Source organism: Ictidomys tridecemlineatus, chromosome Y, assembly GCF_052094955.1.
Source record: "Ictidomys tridecemlineatus isolate mIctTri1 chromosome Y, mIctTri1.hap1, whole genome shotgun sequence".
NCBI classification, from domain to species: domain Eukaryota; kingdom Metazoa; phylum Chordata; class Mammalia; order Rodentia; family Sciuridae; genus Ictidomys; species Ictidomys tridecemlineatus.
The window spans coordinates 15,469,145-15,489,409 of NC_135494.1; the positions used below are offsets into that span (position 1 = coordinate 15,469,145).

At 43.9% G+C, this 20,265-nt stretch overlaps 1 protein-coding gene across 5 annotated transcripts; it reads left to right on the top strand.

The window, feature by feature from the left end:
* Positions 1-2,018: 2,018 nt before the first annotated feature.
* On the top strand, positions 2,019-18,972 carry LOC144372047 (mitoregulin-like). Of its 5 annotated transcripts, XM_078035467.1 has the most exons (7): positions 2,019-2,206; positions 5,341-5,414; positions 11,651-11,809; positions 12,935-13,034; positions 16,222-16,382; positions 18,092-18,177; positions 18,463-18,972. In XM_078035467.1, the coding sequence occupies exon 1, from the start codon at positions 2,028-2,030 to the stop codon at positions 2,196-2,198; it is 171 nt and encodes a 56-aa protein (XP_077891593.1). In that variant the 5' UTR covers positions 2,019-2,027; the 3' UTR covers positions 2,199-2,206; positions 5,341-5,414; positions 11,651-11,809; positions 12,935-13,034; positions 16,222-16,382; positions 18,092-18,177; positions 18,463-18,972. The 5 variants fall into 5 exon arrangements, 4 of the variants coding, with proteins under 4 accessions (XP_077891593.1, XP_077891594.1, XP_077891595.1 ...); XM_078035468.1 differs by lacking the exon at positions 11,651-11,809; XM_078035469.1 differs by lacking the exons at positions 11,651-11,809; positions 12,935-13,034.
* The last annotated feature ends 1,293 nt before the right edge of the window (positions 18,973-20,265 follow it).

Here is a 20,265-nt window from a genome sequence, read left to right on the forward strand (position 1 = left end):
AGCTGGTCACACAGAGCCCTCGGGGCCACCACAGAGGCTTCTACACTCCAGGGTTTGAGTAGAGCAGTGACATGATCCAACTTCTTCCCTGCAGGCCCACCTGCTCTGGTTGCTGTGTGGGGAATAGAACATGGTGGACAGGAAGAGAAGCTCTGAAAGCCGGTGGGGGCTGTTGCAGCCCCTCAGGTAAGAGGCCAGGACTGCTTGGACCCAGGGCGGTAGCGGAGGTCGGCTCTGTTCTGAAAACACAACAGGTTAAGCTAAGAGATGAGATGACACTAATGGGAAACATGAGTAAAGTGTTTCCTTGAGTTTTGTGAGCAAACAAATCAAACCCGAGGACAGGGTTGTGGGAACTCCTGATTTATACCTGTCGGAAGTATAAGTGACAACCTACCACTTGAAACTGGCAATTTGAAGGGGGCGGGGTGTGGTCAGAGTCTTGTGATTCTGAGCTCTCAACTTGTAGTATCTGACATTATTTCCAGATAGAATTGGAGGACATTCAACTGCTGGTGTTCACTGCAGAACTGGTTGGTGTGTGGGGCTTCTCCCACATCTGATGTCTGAAGTACTGAGCGTCTGCATAAGAGGTAGTTGGTACTGAAAGCCAGAGTGGGAAAGTGTTTTCCCCACACTGTGTAACACATTGCTGCAAACTTTGCAACTTAAAACAATACACCCTTATTCTCTCACACTTTCCATGGGCCAGGAGTCTTTAGCTAGGTCCTCTGTTGAAAGTTTCACAAGCCTGCAACTAAGGTGCCAGGCTGTGTTTTCATGTGGAGGCCCCAGTGAGGAAAATGTGCTTCCAAGCTCATTCAGGTTGCAGACAGCTGGTTTATTTGTGGTTGTAGGATAAGGGATCTAGCTGTTAGCTTGGAGCACCCCGCCATTCCCAGGGGTCACTCACAGTTCTTTGATGTCAACTCCTTCAACACTTCCACCCTCTTCATCAAGCTGTAAGGAAAGTCTTCAATGTAACATAAAGCAATCACAGGTGACACCGTATCACCTTTGCTTTATTCTATTAGTTAGAAGCAAGTCTCTGGATCTGCACACTTAAGTGCCTGAACATCAGGAAGTGAGACACACATGGGATCACAGTGACCTGTATCATTAGAAGTGTGTGTGCCCCTCATCTCAACAATTCTGTCTCCTGTTAGCTCTGGCATAGCATGGCTAGTGTGACAAAAGAACTTCATTTTCTTTTTAAATTTTTTTTTTTTTGGTTGTTGACAGACCTTTATTTTATTTATTTTTTATGCAGTGCTTAGAATCAAACCCTGTGCCTCACACATGTTGGGCAAGAGCGCTTCCACTGGGCCCCAGCCCCAGCCCCAGCCCTAAGAACTTCATTTTCAATTTAAAGAAATCTAATGATCAATTTAATTTAAAAACCCATAGTAAACTCAGTTTCAGGAAAAAAAATTTTGTGTAAGTAAATGAGACTTCTTTTTCAACTGTAAATTTTATAAAACTAGATACAGATCAAATATCTCCACTGAAAACTCAGTGTTTAAACAGTATGAGTGATGTTAATTGTAAAAATATACACGAAGTTTCAAAGACAATACCAAACCCAGAAATCTCTTAAATAATTTCCAAACTGATGTTGAAATGATAAGATATATTATTAAAAACAATTTTATCTGCTTGTACTTATTTTTGAAAGAAACGAGTTACCAGAGGATTTTAAGTTGCACACGTGGTTCAAATTCTATTGCTGATCAAAAATAAAGAGGTGCTGAGCTTACCCTTGGCAAGACACCAATGTCAGCTAATAGTGCAGGGAAACATCTGATTAATGATAGATGGGACACTGTGGAGGGCTCAGAGGGGTGCACACGGGCTCTCCAAGCGCTGGGAAGGTCTCTGGAGAAGGCCTACCTGTTGCTGACACACCCAGCAGGACGCCCCGCCCAAGCCGCTGCTCCGCCTGCTTTTCGCCCGGTGCCCGCTGTGAATGCGGCGTTGCTTGACCCTCGCGCAGCGCCGTAGGCCGCGGTGCACGCCTGGCGGCGGCGATGGCTGACGTGTCGGAGAGGACGCTGCAGGTGTCGGTGCTGGTGGCTTTCGCCTCCGGAGTGCTCCTCAGCTGGGAGGCGAACCGGCTAAGGAGGCACAACCTGGACTGGAGGAAGCAGAGGCTGCAAGACAAGCTGGCGACGACGCAGAAGAAGCTGGACCTGGCCTGAAGCAGTAGGTACGGTGGGGCCGGGCGCACCCCGGTGTGGGCGAGGGGGCGCGGGGCGCCGCGGCGCTTTCCTCCCAGCGACCCCACTCCCTGGGAGCCGGCGTCCGACCCAAACGCTCCGCACCGCGACCTCCCCGCGCCAAACCCCGCTCCAGCCCGCGCTAAACCCCGCTCCAGCCGGAGCTGCGCCCGGCCGGGCCACCCACGGACCCCCCCCCCCCCACCGTCCACGACAGTCCGCATCCCCCGCCCTGACGGCCCCCAGCCGCAGGGTCTGCAGCCCAGGGCTGTGCTGGAGCTGCCCTACCCGCGCCCGCCCCGCCCTCTCCGGGGTCCTTGTCCCTGGAGCCACCACTCTTGGGGCCCAAGCCTCAGGAAGAGTCCTACTGTGTCAGGACTGCAGGACCTGGAGGGCGAGCAGGGACGTTAACTAGAGGACACACAAATGTTGTCAGCATGAAAGTTAACTTCAAAGATAAACCAGTGGCAAAGGAGATGAACTCTCCCAAAGACTGTGAAAATGGCCACTCTCAGTCTTGGGGGAGGCGTGGCCGGCCTGGCACCTAGACTCGCTGCTCCAAGGTGTCAGGTTCAGCTTTCTGGAAAGCACTGTGATGGAGGTGTAGCCCATGTGCATGCACCCAGGCTGGTTAGTGGAGTTCCAGAAACCTGCCCTATGTAATAATGAAACGTTGGGACAGAGATTGATAGATAGTAAAAGTACTGGTCTCATTGTTGCTTAATCGAAAAAATGATACACTTTAATGAGAAGTAATAGGGGAATGAATAACTTTTGATGGGATATAATAATACTATTACTAAACTTTTGTTAAAAATCTTAATGTGTTAGGGAAAATATTTGTGATCAAATGGCAAGTTAACAAAAACAAAACGGAATGAAAGGTATCTTAATGACGTTTTTCTATATATAGTACATGAAAAAGATATAAAAGAAAACATGCTGAAATGGTATCTCTGTGGTGGAATGCTGGGAGTAGTGTTTTTTCTCATTTTTAAGTACACCGAATGCCTATGCCTTTTTTTTTTTCCAGTACTGAGATTGAACCCAGGTGTGCCCTATCACTGAGCCACATCCCAGCTCTTTTATTATTTATTTGTTTTTGTGGTACTGGGGATAAGTCTGGGGCCTTGTGCATGCTAGGCATGTAAGTGCTCCACCACTGAGCCACATCCCTAGCCCTGAGCCACATCCCTAGCCCTTTTTATTTTTTATTGTGACACAGAGTCTGGCTAAATTATTGAGGCTGGCCTTGAACTTGTGATCCTCCTGCCTTAGCCTCCATAGTAGCTGGAATTATAGGTGTGTGCCATTTCATCCCAGGTCTATTACCTTGCGAGAAAAAAAAAGTAAATAGCAATTAATAGGTTCATTTTTTTTAAGATTCTTTATCAGTTTGCTAATTTTATTTTGTAAAAAGGATCTATTGCCAAGATTTTTACTCTAAATAAAATTATTTTATATCAGTTAAAAATAAGCCAGGCACGGTGATGCAGGCCTGTAATCCCAGCAGCTCTGGAGGCTGAGGCAGGAGGATGGTGACTTCAAAGCCAGCCTCAGCAAAAATGAGGTGCTATACAACTCAGTGAGACTGTCTCTAAATAAAATACAAAATAGGGCTGGGGTCATGTGCCCCTGAGTTCAATCTCTGGTACCTAAAAAGAATTTAAAAAAATAAAATTTAAAATGTACCAAAGAATTTGGCACATAAATACTTTGTATTGGAATCACAGTGGTACAGCAAAAGCAAAATTGTCTCCTGGTAGAAATGAAAAATAAAACTTGATGGAGTATTGACTTACTTACTGGTAAGTTACTGTGGTTCTGCACTTAATTTTAAATTTAGTAGGACATTAAGAGAACCAGGAAATTTTTCAAAAGTAAACTATAAAAGCAGTTAGTAAAGCAAAAATAAAAGATGATTACAAAATTATTCAACTTGGGGACAAATTGATTCAGGAACCACTTGATACCTTGAATATCTGGAAAGGATGTTTTAATAATATTAGCTCATTCTTTCTTGTATCCACAAAAGAGACCTGAAAAGAAAGTGGACGGTCGGGGCTGGGGATGTGGCTCAAGCGCTAATGTGCTCACCTGGCATGCGCTGGGGGCGCTGGGTTCGATCCTCAGCACCACATAAAAATAAAATAAAGATGTTGTGTTCACCCGAAAAGTAAAAAAAAGTTAAATTTTTTTTTCCTCTCTCTCTCTCTTAAAAAAAAAAGAAAAAAAGAAAGTGGAATAAATTTCCAGCATGGTATCCAGGGGACAAGGAATCACCTTTCTATTTGGGTCACTGAGTGTATGAATTTTGTAAATAACTCAGGTGGATGCCAAATAATAAGGACAGAGAAGAAGCTAGTGGAATTTACTTTTTTATCTACTTTATCTTTTGCACATAATCTGCAGAAAAGAAACCAAAGAAAGATGTGCCTTTTTGGAGGGGTACATTGACAAAGATGCAAGTAGTCTTTAGTAACACAGGAAGTCAGGACAAAGTCATGTAACATTTGATGCAATGAATACTATTTGGTAATAAGGAATAAACTTATGATACAACAGTGTGGAAGCATAACATTACATGGTTTATGTAGACAAGAGTTCATACTGTACAAGTTCATTTATGTAAAAGTTCAAGAGCAGGCAAAATTTAGGGTGGACAAAAATCAAGACAAGTTTGTCTCAGGAGGAATGGGATGGAATTTACTAGAAAAGACATTGGAGTTCTTCTATGAGGTTTCAGTTATAAACACACATGTTTGTCAAAATGCAGCAGATATACCTTTTAGGTTTGTGCATGTCTTTGTATGTTTTACATCAAATATTCAGCTCTCTTAGTGGTACCTATAGCACATTATTTAGGGGGCAATGAATTGGTGACTGCAGTTGACTTCAAAATGCATAAAAATAAAGTGGGTTGATGGATAGATAGACTAAGTAGGGTAAAATGTGAACAGTAGAATCGAGGTAGTGGCATATAGGTATTTGCTATAAAATTCTTTCGACTTTATTGTATGCCTAAAAGTGTTTATTTCATAAGGGGAGAAAAGTAAATAGACAAAACTGAAATGTAAGAACCATAACTTAATATGATGTTTTAAACTGTCTCCGTTTGCCATAGGTTGATAGTCTGCTTTCTGAGAGCTGGTTGAAAGAAGCTCTAGAACCTAATAAAAGTCGAGATATTTACCAAAGGTAAAGTATGCTCAATTATTGGGTTTTCTCGGGACTAAGCTTATATCTCAATGAGTTGGATTTAAGGCACAGAAGTTGTTTGAGACTTTCTTGCCCTCTTTCCCTTCCTTTCTTGCTTTTTCTTTTTATTTATCTCTGTTTCACCCGAAAGACAAAATAATAATGTTAGATAATATTGAGGTAACAGTGAATAAGATTTTCTAAAATGTACTTTTAAATATTTCCTATCATTATCTAAATCTACCTGGTCTTAATTTGAAATGATAAGATCAAATAAAGAATAGTAAATATTAAAAAGAAGTACCCTTTATTTATTTTATACCCTGTATGTGCCGGGCATTATAGTCTGTACTCCTCAAACTTTTTCTTAAATTTTTTCAATAATACCATAAGGTACTTAATAACATAAATAAGAAAATCAAGGCTCACAGCAGTTAGTTAATGCATCTAGCATTACTTGGCTTTAAGACACTAAAGTTGGGAGCCTATGTAAATGTTTTAAGGTGGCTAAGAAATGCAGAATTCCTGAAGCAAGGGAGAGCACTTGAGAACCTCAGAGGTGCAGGTTTAGTCCATTACAACCAAATGGAAGGATTGCAGGGTGATGTCATGAAGGTCTAGAAGGAACTAGCTACACCTAGTGGTTGTGGGCTTGTTGCTATTGTGCAGCAACTAAAATCTGCACAGAATGCACTGTGGTGGCTCACGCAGAATTACCCTAGGCCCTTGGCTCATGTAGCCCAGAAATGATCAGAAATCTTGCTAGAAGCAATTTGTCTTTGCTTGGGATAATGACCTTTAATTTTCTTGAAAAGATACTGTGTTCTCTATATGAGTAAGTAGTTTCTGGTTTTAATCCCTGGGAAATTTTAACATTAAATAGAGATAACGAACTAAACTGAACTAGACTGTTAACACTTTTGCATTAAGTTCAGAACATCATTAAGTAAATCTGCAAATTTGGGGGTATTTGAAGAGTTTATAGCATTCAGAAGAACATGAGAAGGGGCACCAGAAGATAAATAGTAAATACTTAAGTAATAAGACCATGGGGAAGAAAAGAAAAGAGCATGAGATTCATTCTATTAACTTAAATTATTTATTAGAAGTATTTGGAAAAGTTTTACTTAAGCCAGCAATTCAAAGTGCCTAAAGGCAAAGTAAAATATAAATAATTTTTAAAATGTCAAATGGAATTTAATTTACCATTATTGGCAGGATTGTTTGTTTAAGGAATTATTTCAAATTAAGTTAATTAATAATAGTGAAGAAAATAATAAAGGTAATCGTGCTTGCTTTGCTAGATTTAAAAACAAAATAATATATACAGACTATATTTGAAGCCCTGGGGAAAGCTAAGTTTTGAATTTTCTTTTAAAAAATATTAAGCTTTGGGCCTGGGGATGTGGCTCAAGCGGTAGCATGCTCGCCTGGCATGCCTGGTGCGCTGGGTTGGATCCTCAACACCACATAAAAATAAAATAAAGATGTTGTGTCCACCAAAAACTAAAAAATAAATATTAAAAATTCATATTCTCTCTCTCTCTCTCTCTCTCTCTCTCTCTCTCTCTCTCTCTCTCTCTCTCTAAATAAAAAATATTAAGTGTTTATGGGGAGAAGAGATTGAACCCAGGCCCCTTTGCCACATGGTTACATCCCTGGTCTTTTTATTTTTTTTCTTCTGTGACAAGGTCTTGTTAAGTTGCCCTGGCTGGCCTCAGACTTTCAATCCTCCTCCTCAGCCTCTAGAGTTGCTTGGATTGTAGATGTGTGACACTCCGCCTGGCAATAATAAGTATTTTTAAGCCATAGTTAGCGTGTGAATAAAATGATCCCTTCACAGTCCCTTAAAAATTCACACTAATGTTTGCAAGTCTGAAAATGTCATTTTGCCCTTATGTTTGATGAATAGTTAGCTGGTTATAGAATTTAAAATAATTGCTACTAAAACTTTTGAATGCATTGTTGAGTTTTCTTTGCATGCAGTGATGCTGGTAAGTCCAATTATCGTTCCTTAATAATTAGCCTGTTGACTTTTCAGCCTTGGTGTTTTGGAATTTTAGCAGAGTATATTTTGGCATTGTTTTTATCTGTTTAGCCCCAAGTGGATAGTTTCACTTTGAAAACTCATATATTTCTCATGAGCTCTGGGAAATTTTATTTTACTAAAGATTACTTCTTTACTTCCATTTATCTATTTTTTCTGAAACATCTTTGAGTCGGGTATTGAATATCTTGGATAGATTGTCTAGGTTTCTAAACCTCTCATGAATACTTTTGTTGCTTGTCTTTTTCTTATGCCTGGGAGTTTCTCTTGACTTTTTTTTTTTCCCTTCTAAATGGAATTGTAATTGAGGATTGGGTAACAAATACTGACAGTATTTTGTGTAGCAGCCACAATTAAGTCCATCAGACATTCCAAATAAAACACTAACACAAATTTTTATAACTTCTATGAATGTTTAATTTACTGATCATCTTGTTCATTTACTAGTGTTTTTTCTTGTTTTCAATCTTTTTTTTTTTTTTTAAAGTATCATATTCCTGCTTTCAGATTTTCTCCTTTTATGCTTAGGTTTGTTTTTAAGTTTTCTTCTGTTCTTTGAATTGTCTTTGCTTCCTTGGTGCTCGGATTCCTATTTATTTATTTATTAATTTTACATTTTGTCCTTATGTTACTGGTTTTCTTTATTTAGTCTGGTGGCCCTTTGCTATTCATTTTTATTTGAGAATGTGAGCCTGGGTTGATTATTCTAGAGCCCTTTCTCGGGTTCTTCCACTGTGGCATATCTTGGTGTCTTTCCTGTTAGCACCATATGCTGAATGCAAATCAAGTTCTTTGCAGGTGAACAGGGCTCATCATGGGGTCAGGAACCAGCCTTTAGTCTGAGGAGCCTTCAGTGCAGGAATAGGTGTGCTGGAAAGTTCTTTAGTAATTATGATTCTCCCCAAATCATTTATTATTATTATTTTTATATTTTAAGAAGAATATTCTGGTTCAGAAGGAAAACAAAGGTGAGATAAGAGAAGAGAGCTAACAGGCTGAGGATTTCTGTAAATAAACTTTAAAAGTTACTGCCTTTATTACAAAAGAGCCTTAACTAAATGTAAACTTAATGAGATTCTTTGCTCTTTCCCCGAGTAATACAAAGACCCCTGATGGCTTTAAGATTGATTTCCCTAAATGTGCACCCATGTGCATCCTAGACAGACCTTCATGATCCTGGAGTCTTCTGCCGGGTGTCCCTTGTGCCTGTGTGACACTTGATTAGAGTGTCACTTGATAAAAGAACATGCTTCTGTTTTTTCCATGCAGCAGAAATTTGTTGCCCTCTCTTGCTGGCCCATGATCCTTTCCCATTCTTTTCTGTTTGGGGTTATTACCTTCGAAAACACTTTAGTCATTTTTTGTTCGGTTTCAGGAGGCAGCGAAGATGGGTGTGTGCTTAGTTTTTATCCTGAACCAGGAATCTTAAGTATCTGGGCTGTTTGAGGATTTGATAATTTTATAGATGTGAAGGAGATAATTATAATTATTTTCTTGGATTGTGTATTATAAAAAAATCATTTTGCACTCTGGCTCTCAAGTGAGATTTCTGAGTTCTTTCATTCAACAGGACATCTGTCAAAATAAGCAGCTTTACTAAGTGTCATCTGACAAAACTATGCTGCTAGATTCTCCCGGGTGGGTCAGTGGCTCCTGATGTCCCAAGACCAGCGGTTGGTGACATTCTGTCTATTCTGCCAGCCTCAGCTTGTTGATGATGTCTGTCCTCAGAATTGCAAAGTCCTTAGGGGGCAGTATTTAAGAGCAGGAAGGGGAGGGGGTTTCCTTGCTGTAGAGGCTGGGGACAGGGGGCATCCTGAGCATGCTCTTTTATGTTCTGTTGGCCAGCCCAGGTGTCCCTCCACCACCTGCAGTGGAGGCTGAGAACAGAGGTGCCAACAGAGGGCAGGTCACAAGATAGAGGAAGCCAGAGGAGGGTTTGGGGCAGGCACCTGGCAGGGTCAACCAGTTTCATGTTGCCATTTCTCTTTTTCTGCCCATTTCACAAAGGACTTTTGACTCCTACCCCATTTCCATTTTATGTTACTTTATGTCATTTCACTCACATCTGTAAGAGAAAAACAACTCCAGTAACACAGAAGTCACTTTTCAGAGAGTGAGAGAAAAGCCAGGACTCCGAATACTAAAAACAGATTTGATTTTTGAAAACTCCTCTGGGTGCCACGGCACACACCTGTGATCTCAGTGCCTTAGGAGGCTGGGGCAGGAGGATCATGAGTTCAGAGGCAGCCTGAGCAACTTAGTGAGTCTCCAAGCAACTCAGGGACACCCTGTCTCTAAATAAAATGCAGAAAAAGGCGGGAATGTGGCTCTGTGGTTCAGTGCTCCTGGATTCAATCCTTAGTATCAAGAAAAAGAAGGAAAACTCCGCTATCATCAGTTGTACCCCATTTTTGGTCATCTTTTGTATCTCTTCTCTGGATGTCTGAGACTTAAACTGAGATATATGAGCTGTCTCTGTAGCCCAAAGCATTGCACCTGTCCCGAGAGCCTGTTCAAAAGGGGTGTGCAGTGGCAGTGGCAAGAAGAGGCAGCCACTGCTATTGCCACTAGTCCGAGTGCCTCCTCAGAGTCCGGGTGCCCACCTGCCCTCCCTGCTGCCCTCCCAGGGATCCACTGTGGTTCTTTTTAGAACCTTATTTTCTCTGCCTGGAGTCGGGCTTGTTGGGAGACTTACACAGCTGTGGTGGGGGTCAGTTGTGTCTCATGTCCAGTTCCTTGGCCTTGGCAACTGTAGAGCTGGGGAGGTGTCTTAGATCCCAGAGCCCCTGCTCATTTTAGACTCAGGAGACTGAGGCCCCAGGTCCCTGACATTTCTGAGCCTGGTTTTCCTGCCCAGGGCCTTGGAGTGCCCCTTGGATCATCTAAAGCAATGGGTACAAAGGTTTTTACATGTGGTTTACATGTGGTTTTTACAGCTCATATGAATTTTTAAATGGGGAAAATAAAGATCTAAGTCTAGGATATAAACAGGACATTCACAGAGGGCTACAGATGGACAAGCAGTAGGGAGTATGGTGATCAAGATTCTAAATTTGTCATTACGGAAACTCAGGGTGCTGGGTCTCACACTGCCTGTATAACAGGAGGTATGCGCCACAGTATCCAAATTCCCCCCACCTTTAATCTGGGGGAATAATTCCTACCCCACAAGCTCCTGGTGAGGATTAACTTGGATAACATGCCCTGCACAGCCTCCTTACCACTGAACCCTAGTTTCTAGCCTCATCCTAGCCGGAGCAGGAGAGGCACCCCATTATCAGGAGTGAATACAGAAGCTCAAGTTTCTTATGATTCTTTAAAAAATATGTTCAGGGTTTTCACTTATACTTAGAAGAAAAAAATAAGGAAACATCCAAAATTCCACCTTGGCAAAGTGAGGTCCCAGTTATTTCCTAGAAGGTGGAGCTGGTTGATAGGGAAGCATTCTGATGTATATTGTGAGGCACAGGGAGTCACAGGGTGGGTGACAGACAGGGCAGGAGACTTACTGAACTAGGGGGAAGGACAGAGGAATTTTTCTCATTTTACGTGTCCTGTCTATGCCATTCCAACATTTTTCTTAAATATTTATTTTTTAGTTATAGGTAGACACAATATTTTTATTTTTTATTTTATGTGGTGCTGAGGATCGAACCCAGTGCCTCACGCATGCTAGGCAAGTGTTCTACCTCCAAGCCACAACCCCATCCCCCATTTTACAACCATCTGTGTTACTGTTTTATTTTAAAAATCATATAAACTCATAATGGCTTAATTTCAAATATTGATTCAACACATTTAAAAACAATAATTACTTGCTATTAACAAGTCATTCAAGTCAAAACATCTTTATTTTTATTTGTTTATTTTTATGTGGTGCTGAGGACCGAACCCAATGCCTCACGTGTGCAAGGCAAGTGCTCTACCACTGAGCTACAGCCCCAGGCCCATCTTAATAACAGAAATCTTTCTCATTTTCATATAAGTACATTTCCTGTGTTGATGCTTGGGACAGAGTCTCTTTGCTGAGATGACACCCCATGGAAGGGTCAACACTGTCATTCTCATCCATCAATGAGACATAATTAGAATGAATACATTTGTGCTAAAAATGTTTCACTTCTGGTTGGGGTGTCTCCGGAATGCCCGCCATGCACAGCCATCATAGTATGTTATTCCTTCACAGAACTTACGAGCTCTTCTTGAATGGTGGCACTCCTTATGAAAAAGGTGTTGAAGTGGACCCTTCAGTGTCCAGAAGAGATACTGCAGTGGTGCGCTGCCTTCTGTCAGCTTTCCGTCACTGTGACAACATACCTGAGATAATCAACTTCAGAAGAAAGAGGTTTATTTTGCTTCACGGGTTTCCGTCCATGATTGCTTAGCCGTTTCTTTGAGCCTGTGACATCATGGTGGGAGCACATGGCAGAGGAGGCCTGTTCATCTCATGGTTGCCAGGACTCAGAGGAAGGGTTAGGGTCCAGTATCTTCAATTGACCAGTGTCCTAGCCTCCTCCCATAAGGCCTCATCTCTTAAAGGTCCCACACCTTCTCCCTCAGTGCCACAGGCCGGTGACCAGGCCTTTAATTTGTGGGCCTTTGGGGAACACCTCAGATCCAAACCGTGGTACCTCCTTTTCCTTAAAGATGAAACAAATGGCAGAGGCTTCAGAGAAGGCAGCCATATTCCAGTAAGCATGACAGTTTCTACTTGGATTCCCATGTTTTAAGATGTGCCATTTGGTGATGTGATCTTAGTCATTTTTATCTCAGTGATTGTTATTTTGGTAGCACATGTAAGACTATAATGTTGAAAATCGTGAGAAATGGGGCCCTGCGTTAGTTCTGTCGCTGAAGGATGAGCTGATGCTGTGGCAGGTACAGAGTGAGTGAAGCCGGCTGCCTCAGAGATGGCCCATTTCAGGGTCAGGGCGTGTAGGCATTGAAATCGTGACATGCATGCCACCTCACCCTCCAGCCACCCTCCAGGAAGATGGAGCACCCGTCAATATGTCTGTTGGCCAGGGGACACCAGGGAAGGGAGTGGAGGGCAGCACAGATGGGCCCTCCCTCGGGGAGCTGTGGGCTGGCGGCTGGAGCCCCCTCACACGCCTCAGCCCTCCCGTCCTTGTGTGGTCCAGGACACCAACCCTGGCTGCTGCACCAGTGCCAGGCTCTCTCCTCCTTGGAACAGGAAGGAGTTGGGGTTTGGGGTGCAGGTGCTTCTTCCTGGGGCCGCATGTGCCCTTCCCCCTTTCCCTGCGTGCTGCTGCGGCTATCTGCCCTAGTGGCCTGGGGTGCTGTAGGGAGGCCCCAGGTTGCTGTCACCGCCAGGTCTCTTCTGACAGCCGGAGGGATGTGGGCGCCTCCTGCCTGCTGTAACCACAGTTGTGCTGACCTGTCACTTAATAGTCTTACCAAACGCCCGTTCTCAGCTCTGACAGCTATGGGTCTGTTTCTGTTTTGACAGCGCAAGGCAGTGTTTTCCAGCAGATGATCACCATGCGGAGGCAGCCTCAACTCCTGGTGAAACTGAGGTCTCTCACCCAAAGGTCACGGAGCATGCTCAGGTGCGTCCGGCTTCCTGGGCACTGCCCGTGGGGCACTCGGCCCCAGGTCGCATCTGCCTTGGGTCTCCCCTGCTTGGCTTTCTCTTGTCAGTTACTTTTTCTCCCATTAATTATTTTTGCCAAAGAGCAGAAGAGAAATAGAAAAATAATAAAGCTCAAGTGACAGACTTGGTAATAAATCCTTCAACTACTTTTGAACAAATGAAACTTACCAATGCCTGGGCCTATCTTCAGGGAAATCTTTTTTTACTTGTTCTTTTTGGTTTTATAGGACAGGAGAATGTATTTTGACATATCCTACTTACATGGTGTGCGACTTCCCATTCTTGTGGTTGTACATAGTATGGAGTTCCACTGGTCGTTGGTTCATATATGAACACAGGAAATTGACGTCCCACTCATTCTGCTGTCTTTCCTATTTCCAGCCCCTCTCCCTCCCACTCATACTCTTTGTCTAATCCAGTGAACTTTTCTTCTTCCCTCCCCTCCCCTTATTGTGCATTAGCATCTGCATATCAGAGAGAACATTTGGCCTTTGGTTTTTGGGGACTGACTAGCATATTTCACTTAGCATGATAATCTCCAGTTCCATCCATTTATTGGCAAATGCTATAGTTTCTTTCTTCTTTAGGCTAAGTAATGCTCTCTTGTGTGTATAGATACCACATTTTCTTCATCCATTCATCTGTTGAAGGGCACCTAGGTTGGTTCCGTAGCTTGGCTACTGTGAATTGAGCTGCTATAAACACTGATGTGGCCAAGTTACTACAGTATGAACTTTTTTTTTTTTTTTAATGTTAGGTTTATTTAGGTTTGACTTGCATGCAGTAAAACTTATGATTTGGGGGTTGCAGTTCCTGGAGTTTTGACAAATGTACCGATCATGTGACAATCACCACAATCCAAAGAATATTCCCTTTGCTCTCAAAGGTTCTTTTGTGTCTCTCTGTGGTCAGCTCCCAGCTCCGGACTTGGGGAAGCACTCCTCAGTTTTCTTCCCCAGCACTTTGGCCTTTCCCAGATGCCATAGGTGGATTCATGTGGCCTGTGGCCTGCAGCCTCTGAGTCTGGCGTCTTGGACCATCATACATCCGAGGCTCGTCCGCGCTGTTGCCTTTGTTAGTGATTTGTTCCTGTTCATTCTGTATGGTAACTGCTGCATTTTATGGACATGCCACCATGTGTTTATCATCCTCTAGTTGGTGGTCATTTGGGTTTTTCTAGGTTTGGGTAACTATAAATAAACCTGCTCTAAATATTTGCATACATGTTTCTGCGTGTGTGGACGTGAGGCTACCTACATCTCATGTAGGACTGCCTAGCAGAGGGTTTGCTGTTACATCTGTTGTTGGTCTGGCTGCTTCCCTGAATGCCTGTGCCATTGACCCTCTCACCCTCACTGTGCACAGGTTTCAGTGATTTCGTGTTCTTGGCAGCATATCGTATGATTTTTCTATTTAGACCAGTTTAAAAAGGGAACAGCAGTTTCTCACCATGGTTTCATTTGCCTTTTCCTGGGGAGATCCCAGAGCTTCCAGTTCTCACTGGAACCCCTGTAGTCATGTAACCTTCTCTCGGGGTTTCAGTGGCTGCCTCTTTAAAATAGCAATATCAATTCCCTCCAGCTGTAATGAGGTTTAATTGACATCAAGTATATGAAACACTTAGTCCATATTTATAGTCCCTGGCTATAGGGAAACACAATGGTGCTGGCCATAATTATCTATATCATAATTATTTTATATCCAAATAAATGTCAGTGCACATCAGGTAGATACATGGTGCCATTTCCTGAAATTTGTTCAAATGAAGAGGTGCAATGCAGCTGGTAGGTTTGAGGAATTTAAAACAGATGTTAACCGATTGGAGGGACGAGAGGGCCTTCCTCCAGGTCACACAGGGGAAACGAGACGGTGAGCCTGATGCAGGTTGGGGAGCAGCAGGGGAAGCAGACTGAGTGGTGGCTTCCGCCCCTGGGTCAGGGCCTTGCTTTAAATATCCCCTGTTTCTTCTCCAGAGCTGACAGGTGCTTGTCATCACACATGGGTGTTGAGTCTTTCAGTAAGTGTTAATAACGTGCTCCTGGGGATTAATCTCTCTTCTTACCTGCCTCGCCTTTTTTTTCTTTTCCTGGATATTCGTGGCCCTTTTTTGGCAAATCTTTCCTCAGAAAATTGTGGTTTTTTCCCCAGTGTGAGGAGAAGCAGCACAGTAGGGGTCTTTGTCAGGGGCCAGCCGGATCCCATGGGGCCTAGTTCTCCCTCTTGCTGCTGCTGCCAGCTGCTCCTCTCGGACCCCAGGGCACCCACACAGCCCTGTCAGCACAGCGCTTCCGGCAGTTTCTGTGGCTCCAGATACTAGCTTTTAGGTCCCTTCACCATCTCAAGGTCAGGTTTGACTGTGGTGCAGGGGGTGGATGAAACTAGGAGCACTCTTCTGTGTGTTGGCTTACTAAGAAGGGCCCTGGGTCCTTGTCCCCAATCTCAGGGACTGAGGCTCTCGCTTGAGTGTAGTGCACACGGGCACCCAGACCTTTGGTATCAGAGCATGCCTCTCAGGAGCCCTGCTGCTGCCGCCCCTGCCACTTACCCAGACTTGGGCTGTCCTGGCATTGCCTCTGCACATGGTGGGATCCTGCCGTGTGCGCCCCTGGTGATGCTAAGGGTGGGTTTGGGCACCCTGCTGGTGTGACCCAGGGACAGGCTCAGGCTGGCTCACCGACAGCAGGCCATGGCAGTGAAGCCAGAGGCCCTAGGCCTTTCCAAAGTCGTGGAACATGGGCTGCGGTGTACGTAGGTCAAGGTCAGGGGCTGGATGTGAAGTTTAGGATGTGACTGCCCTGCCTGAGCACCTGGAGGGGCAAAGGCAGGACTGACCCAACTGGGCATCCTCGCCACCCATCCTACTACCTACAGAGAGAAGGGAGCGAGTGTGGCACCTGCAGCCCTCCCCTCTCTTTCCAAGGAGCATCCACGTCCAGCCCCACCTGCCCTGCCTACCAGCTCCACCTTGGCTCAGCCATGTCTCTGCTCCCAGGAGACAGGAGGTGTCCCGGGTTACCTGTCCCCTGGAGCAGCCAGGGCGGTCCCCACAGCACCCACTACCCAACCCCTCTGTCCTGGTTATCACCTGAGGGCTTTTCCTTGGCGGAGCTGCTGGTCACAGCTGGGTGGGTTTTGATTTGCAGGGTCCTGTTCAGGATGCGGTGGCCTCAGCAGTGTGCCTGCGCCATGGACCTCAGAGGAGAAGAGGTGGCCTGACCCGCAGGCCCCCTGGAGAGGGGAGGGCAACTGAAGAGCCCAGGTGACCTGGGGAGCAGGAGGCGGTTTAAAAGACAGACCCACCCAGGTATTTCAGGTCTCACTGACTCTGTGTCCTTTTGTTTTCCTGTCGCACCTGTGGATTTTGTTTTAAGTCCTGGTTTAAAAACCCTCTCCTGTTTCCTTCTGTGTACCTGACCCATCATTTTAAATCATGTTCCAAGGTCACTTTTTGGTGTATGTGTGGTTCTGGGGATTGAACCCAGGTCCTTGAGCCTGTTAGGCAAGTGACCTTCCTGAGCTACACCCTCAGAGACCCTTGTAATTTCCCCCCCTTGGCCACAAGGTCTAATTGCCAAGGCTGACCTCAAAGGTTCCTCTTCCTCAGCCTCCCTGGTAGCTGACATGACAGGCATGCACCTGGGACTGTCACACTCTAGCCTGTGATGGGAACTCATGTGCATCTGTCCAGGGCTGAGCATGGTTCTGCAGAGCTGTGCTCCAGGCTCCCTGCAGGGCTGTGGAGGCTTCTGCTGCCCAGCAGCCCTGGTGCCATGGCCAGGGCTCCTCCCAGCTTAGGGCAGGCAGCTGCCCATTGCTGTAGGCTGACCTTATTTTCTTCTTATGGCACTCGTACATTCTCTGGAGTATGTTGGATGGTTTGTCCATTAGGAGTCTAACAGGTCCTCTAGAACCTTCAAATAATTAGTAAAATTCCTAAAGAGTAAGTGAGCATGCAGAGAAATTGGGCTAATGGGAAGAATGATGTTGGATGATATTTTCATGGCTTGAATATATTATCCAACATGAAGTTACATTTTATTACTTACAAAATAATAAAATAATGAAGCAATATAATGGGCTGAGCCAAAATATATCCTCAGGATCTTAGGCATTTTGTAATAAATCTGCATCACTTTGGGTCATTCCCCTCATATTTCCTTTGAGATATTTTCTATGTGAGGCTTTAAAAAGAACAGAATATTCTGTAAAGAAAACCTTGTGATCTGTGCAGTATAAAATTGAATGGGTTCTTTCAGAAATCAGAAATTTTATTGAAAGGTATTTGCCTGAGCCAAATAAAACCTATTTCTAGGCGTCCTGGTGAAGACAAGGTTTTATCTTTATATGTCTCATTGTCTGTGGTTGTTTTTTTTTTGTTGTTGTTAGAATGAAATCCATAAGTTGGCAAACCATTTTATCAGATGTGTAACTAGATGCCATTGAAAGTATCCACTTTTAAATGGTAGACAATCTGTATATGAACACTGCTTGTCTGCACCTTTTTTAAAAACAGGTCTAGGCTCAGGAGCCCAAATACCAATGGTTATCTGGAACATGTTCTTCAGTTTTGGCTTATCCGCCAGTATCCCCTGAGATCATCTGTTCAATCATCTTCATTACCCCTTCGTTCCTCCCTAGCTTTCATAGAACCCACATGCTGTCTATGAGTCAGGGTCACCAATCCCACAACATCGTGTTTGAGTATCCAAAGTCTCACCTTTCACTTCGCCATGCCTGACATAGGCAGTAATATTTATCAGGAAATGTGAAATTTTCAAAGATCCAATTCTATGTGCTCCTTTCTCAAAGAGCATTAGGCAGGGATATAGCGTACATAAATATTAAGTAAAGACCATAGTGTTTAAAAGTCATAAATACTTTTTATTTTGGAGGAGGTATTATTTAATCAGGAATTCAAACAGCTACATAATAGTGAAATGAGAAGATTTGCATCCATTTTGTTTCTGATGATTTTTATGACTAAGGATAAGATACTTTCTTGTTCCAATGCAGATGTTGCCCACTTCTGTGAATGGATGCAGGGTGTCAGCTGCTACTTGGATGTCTGCATGTTCTGGTTGACACTAACATCATACTTGGTAGGTGGCAGAAAGTCAATACTGAAGTTAAGCTCTTGTGTTCTAGCAGCTGTGCTGAAGATCCTTGGTGTGCCACCTTCTGCAATCCATGCTGCTCTCTTCTTGTTCCTTATTGACTTCCTGGTGATGAGCATCATGGTCTCCTGGTCTTTGAGAATGGCCAAGCATTGCTCTGTAAATGTGGAAGATAGTCATGTGGAAGGCTCCAGGGAGGAGGGATTATTGATCATGTACTCTACTCCATATGCCTCTTTAATAACCTGTTTTTTCTTCTTGGGTTTTAAGGGAGACAGTGCCCTCAAACACTCTGTGCAGCTGGGAATGCAGGCTTCTGCTTCACCTTGAAGGAAGCATTCATGAATCCTTTCCAGAAGACATGAGAAGAGAGAAGTGAGCCTCTGGTATCATGCAGGTTCCTTGCATTGCCCATGGGCTAGAAGAGAGAAGAATTGCTTCATGAGATTTGATCCCCTTTTTCCTGAAGAGTTCCACACAGAGGTGAGTCCCCAGCATGTTTAGACACCATTTGAGACCCCTTTGTTGACGGAATTGAATCAGAGCCCCTGATGATGTGGAAGAGCTAAAGATGGATTTGCTATTAATTTTCTATTTCATTTCTCAGGGCCTGAGTCAAGCCAGCCATTGTGCTGTCAGCGCATGAGCTGCTGGTCAAATGTGAGGAAGTGGGCTTGCTTTATGAAAACACCACCCTGATTCAGTGAGCCAGAGGCAGCCTGGAGTCCCTCCATTTTCCTGTAAAGGCAGATTGCTGTGGATGGCCTCTGGCCTCTTCATGCAGCCTTGCTCAGAGTAGGGGATTGAGGGTTCAGGCAGATCCCTAGTTCCTTTTGGCCTTTATTGCCATTGGGCCACCCCAGGATCCTTGGACTCTACCTGGTCTTCTGGCCTGGGTCAGGAGATGTGAGGTTTGGAATCCCTCTCTGTGGCAGGATCCCAGCCTCCCAGCCAGTTGAGGGGAGGCACAGCCTTCCCTAATTGTGTTAGAGTTGGAGACTTCTCCCACCCATCCTCATCCTTGCTCATCCCACATTTTGTAGCTTGACACCTGAGGACTTTATTCATTGACCTAGTGGTTAGTCATGATGGTTGCTAAGACTAAGTGACTCTTTCATGGTCACATCACTTGCATGGTTGGGCTAGACCATGGATCTTCCTGATAGATTTCATGGGACTCTCTCATGGTAACTGTGACTGCCTTCTAAACACACACAGTACATTTGGAGTGTCAAAATTCTTGGCACTGCCTCCTTGGCAAGTGTATCTTGTCTTCTATGTGGGAATTTCACAAATATTTTCCTTTGGTTTGTGGAGGTCATGCAGAAGGGATTTCATTTGAAATAGCCCAAACAAGAAATACCAGTTGTCTTTTTCACACATGGATGTGTGTAGTGAACATCCCTTTCTGTGTGCTTGCATGAGTTGCTCCTTTGAATTTGTTGAAGAATGGTTGGCTGGGGAACAAAGTAACGAGAGATGGATATCAATGGTTGTCAAGTATTCTGAAGTGAAGAATGTATTGAGGATGTGAAGGCTTTTCTAGCCAGTTCCTATGGCTCAGTCAGGGATCAGTCAGAGGATTCTGCGTGGTAGACTCTTTGGAACAGATGTCAAAGTGGCCTGGTCTTACCCTGTCCAGGACTGAATGCTGAGCTTGAGTGGGAGCTTCTTGTCATTTCAAGCATTTCCATGAGTCTGTCCTCTGTTCTCTTGTATCCAAGTGGTTTCTAACAGGAAAGCAGAACAAAAATTGAAAGTATGGTGATTGATTATTTATACCAATGTTATTTCAATCAACTTTGTATAATACGAAATTAACTTTCTACTAGTAAGATTTCATATGTGAGGAAATAATGAAAATATTGGGGTTAGGGGATGAGAATATGCAAATCAAACATTTTTGAGCACCAAAACCCATTTTTTGTTTTTGTTTTTGTTTTTTTAACTTAAATAATAAAGTGCCAGAGGACCATACCTGCCATTCAGCCTCAACAACCTCCAGGTCCAGCCTCCAGGTGGCCCATTTCACCAGGGTGTGTGGGACTACACTGTCCTAGGATGAGAGAGCAG

Coding starts and splice junctions, on each gene's coding strand:
- LOC144372047 (XM_078035467.1), top strand. CDS start 2,028: ATGGCTGACGTGTCGGAGAGGACGCTGCAGGTGTCGGTGCTGGTGGCT.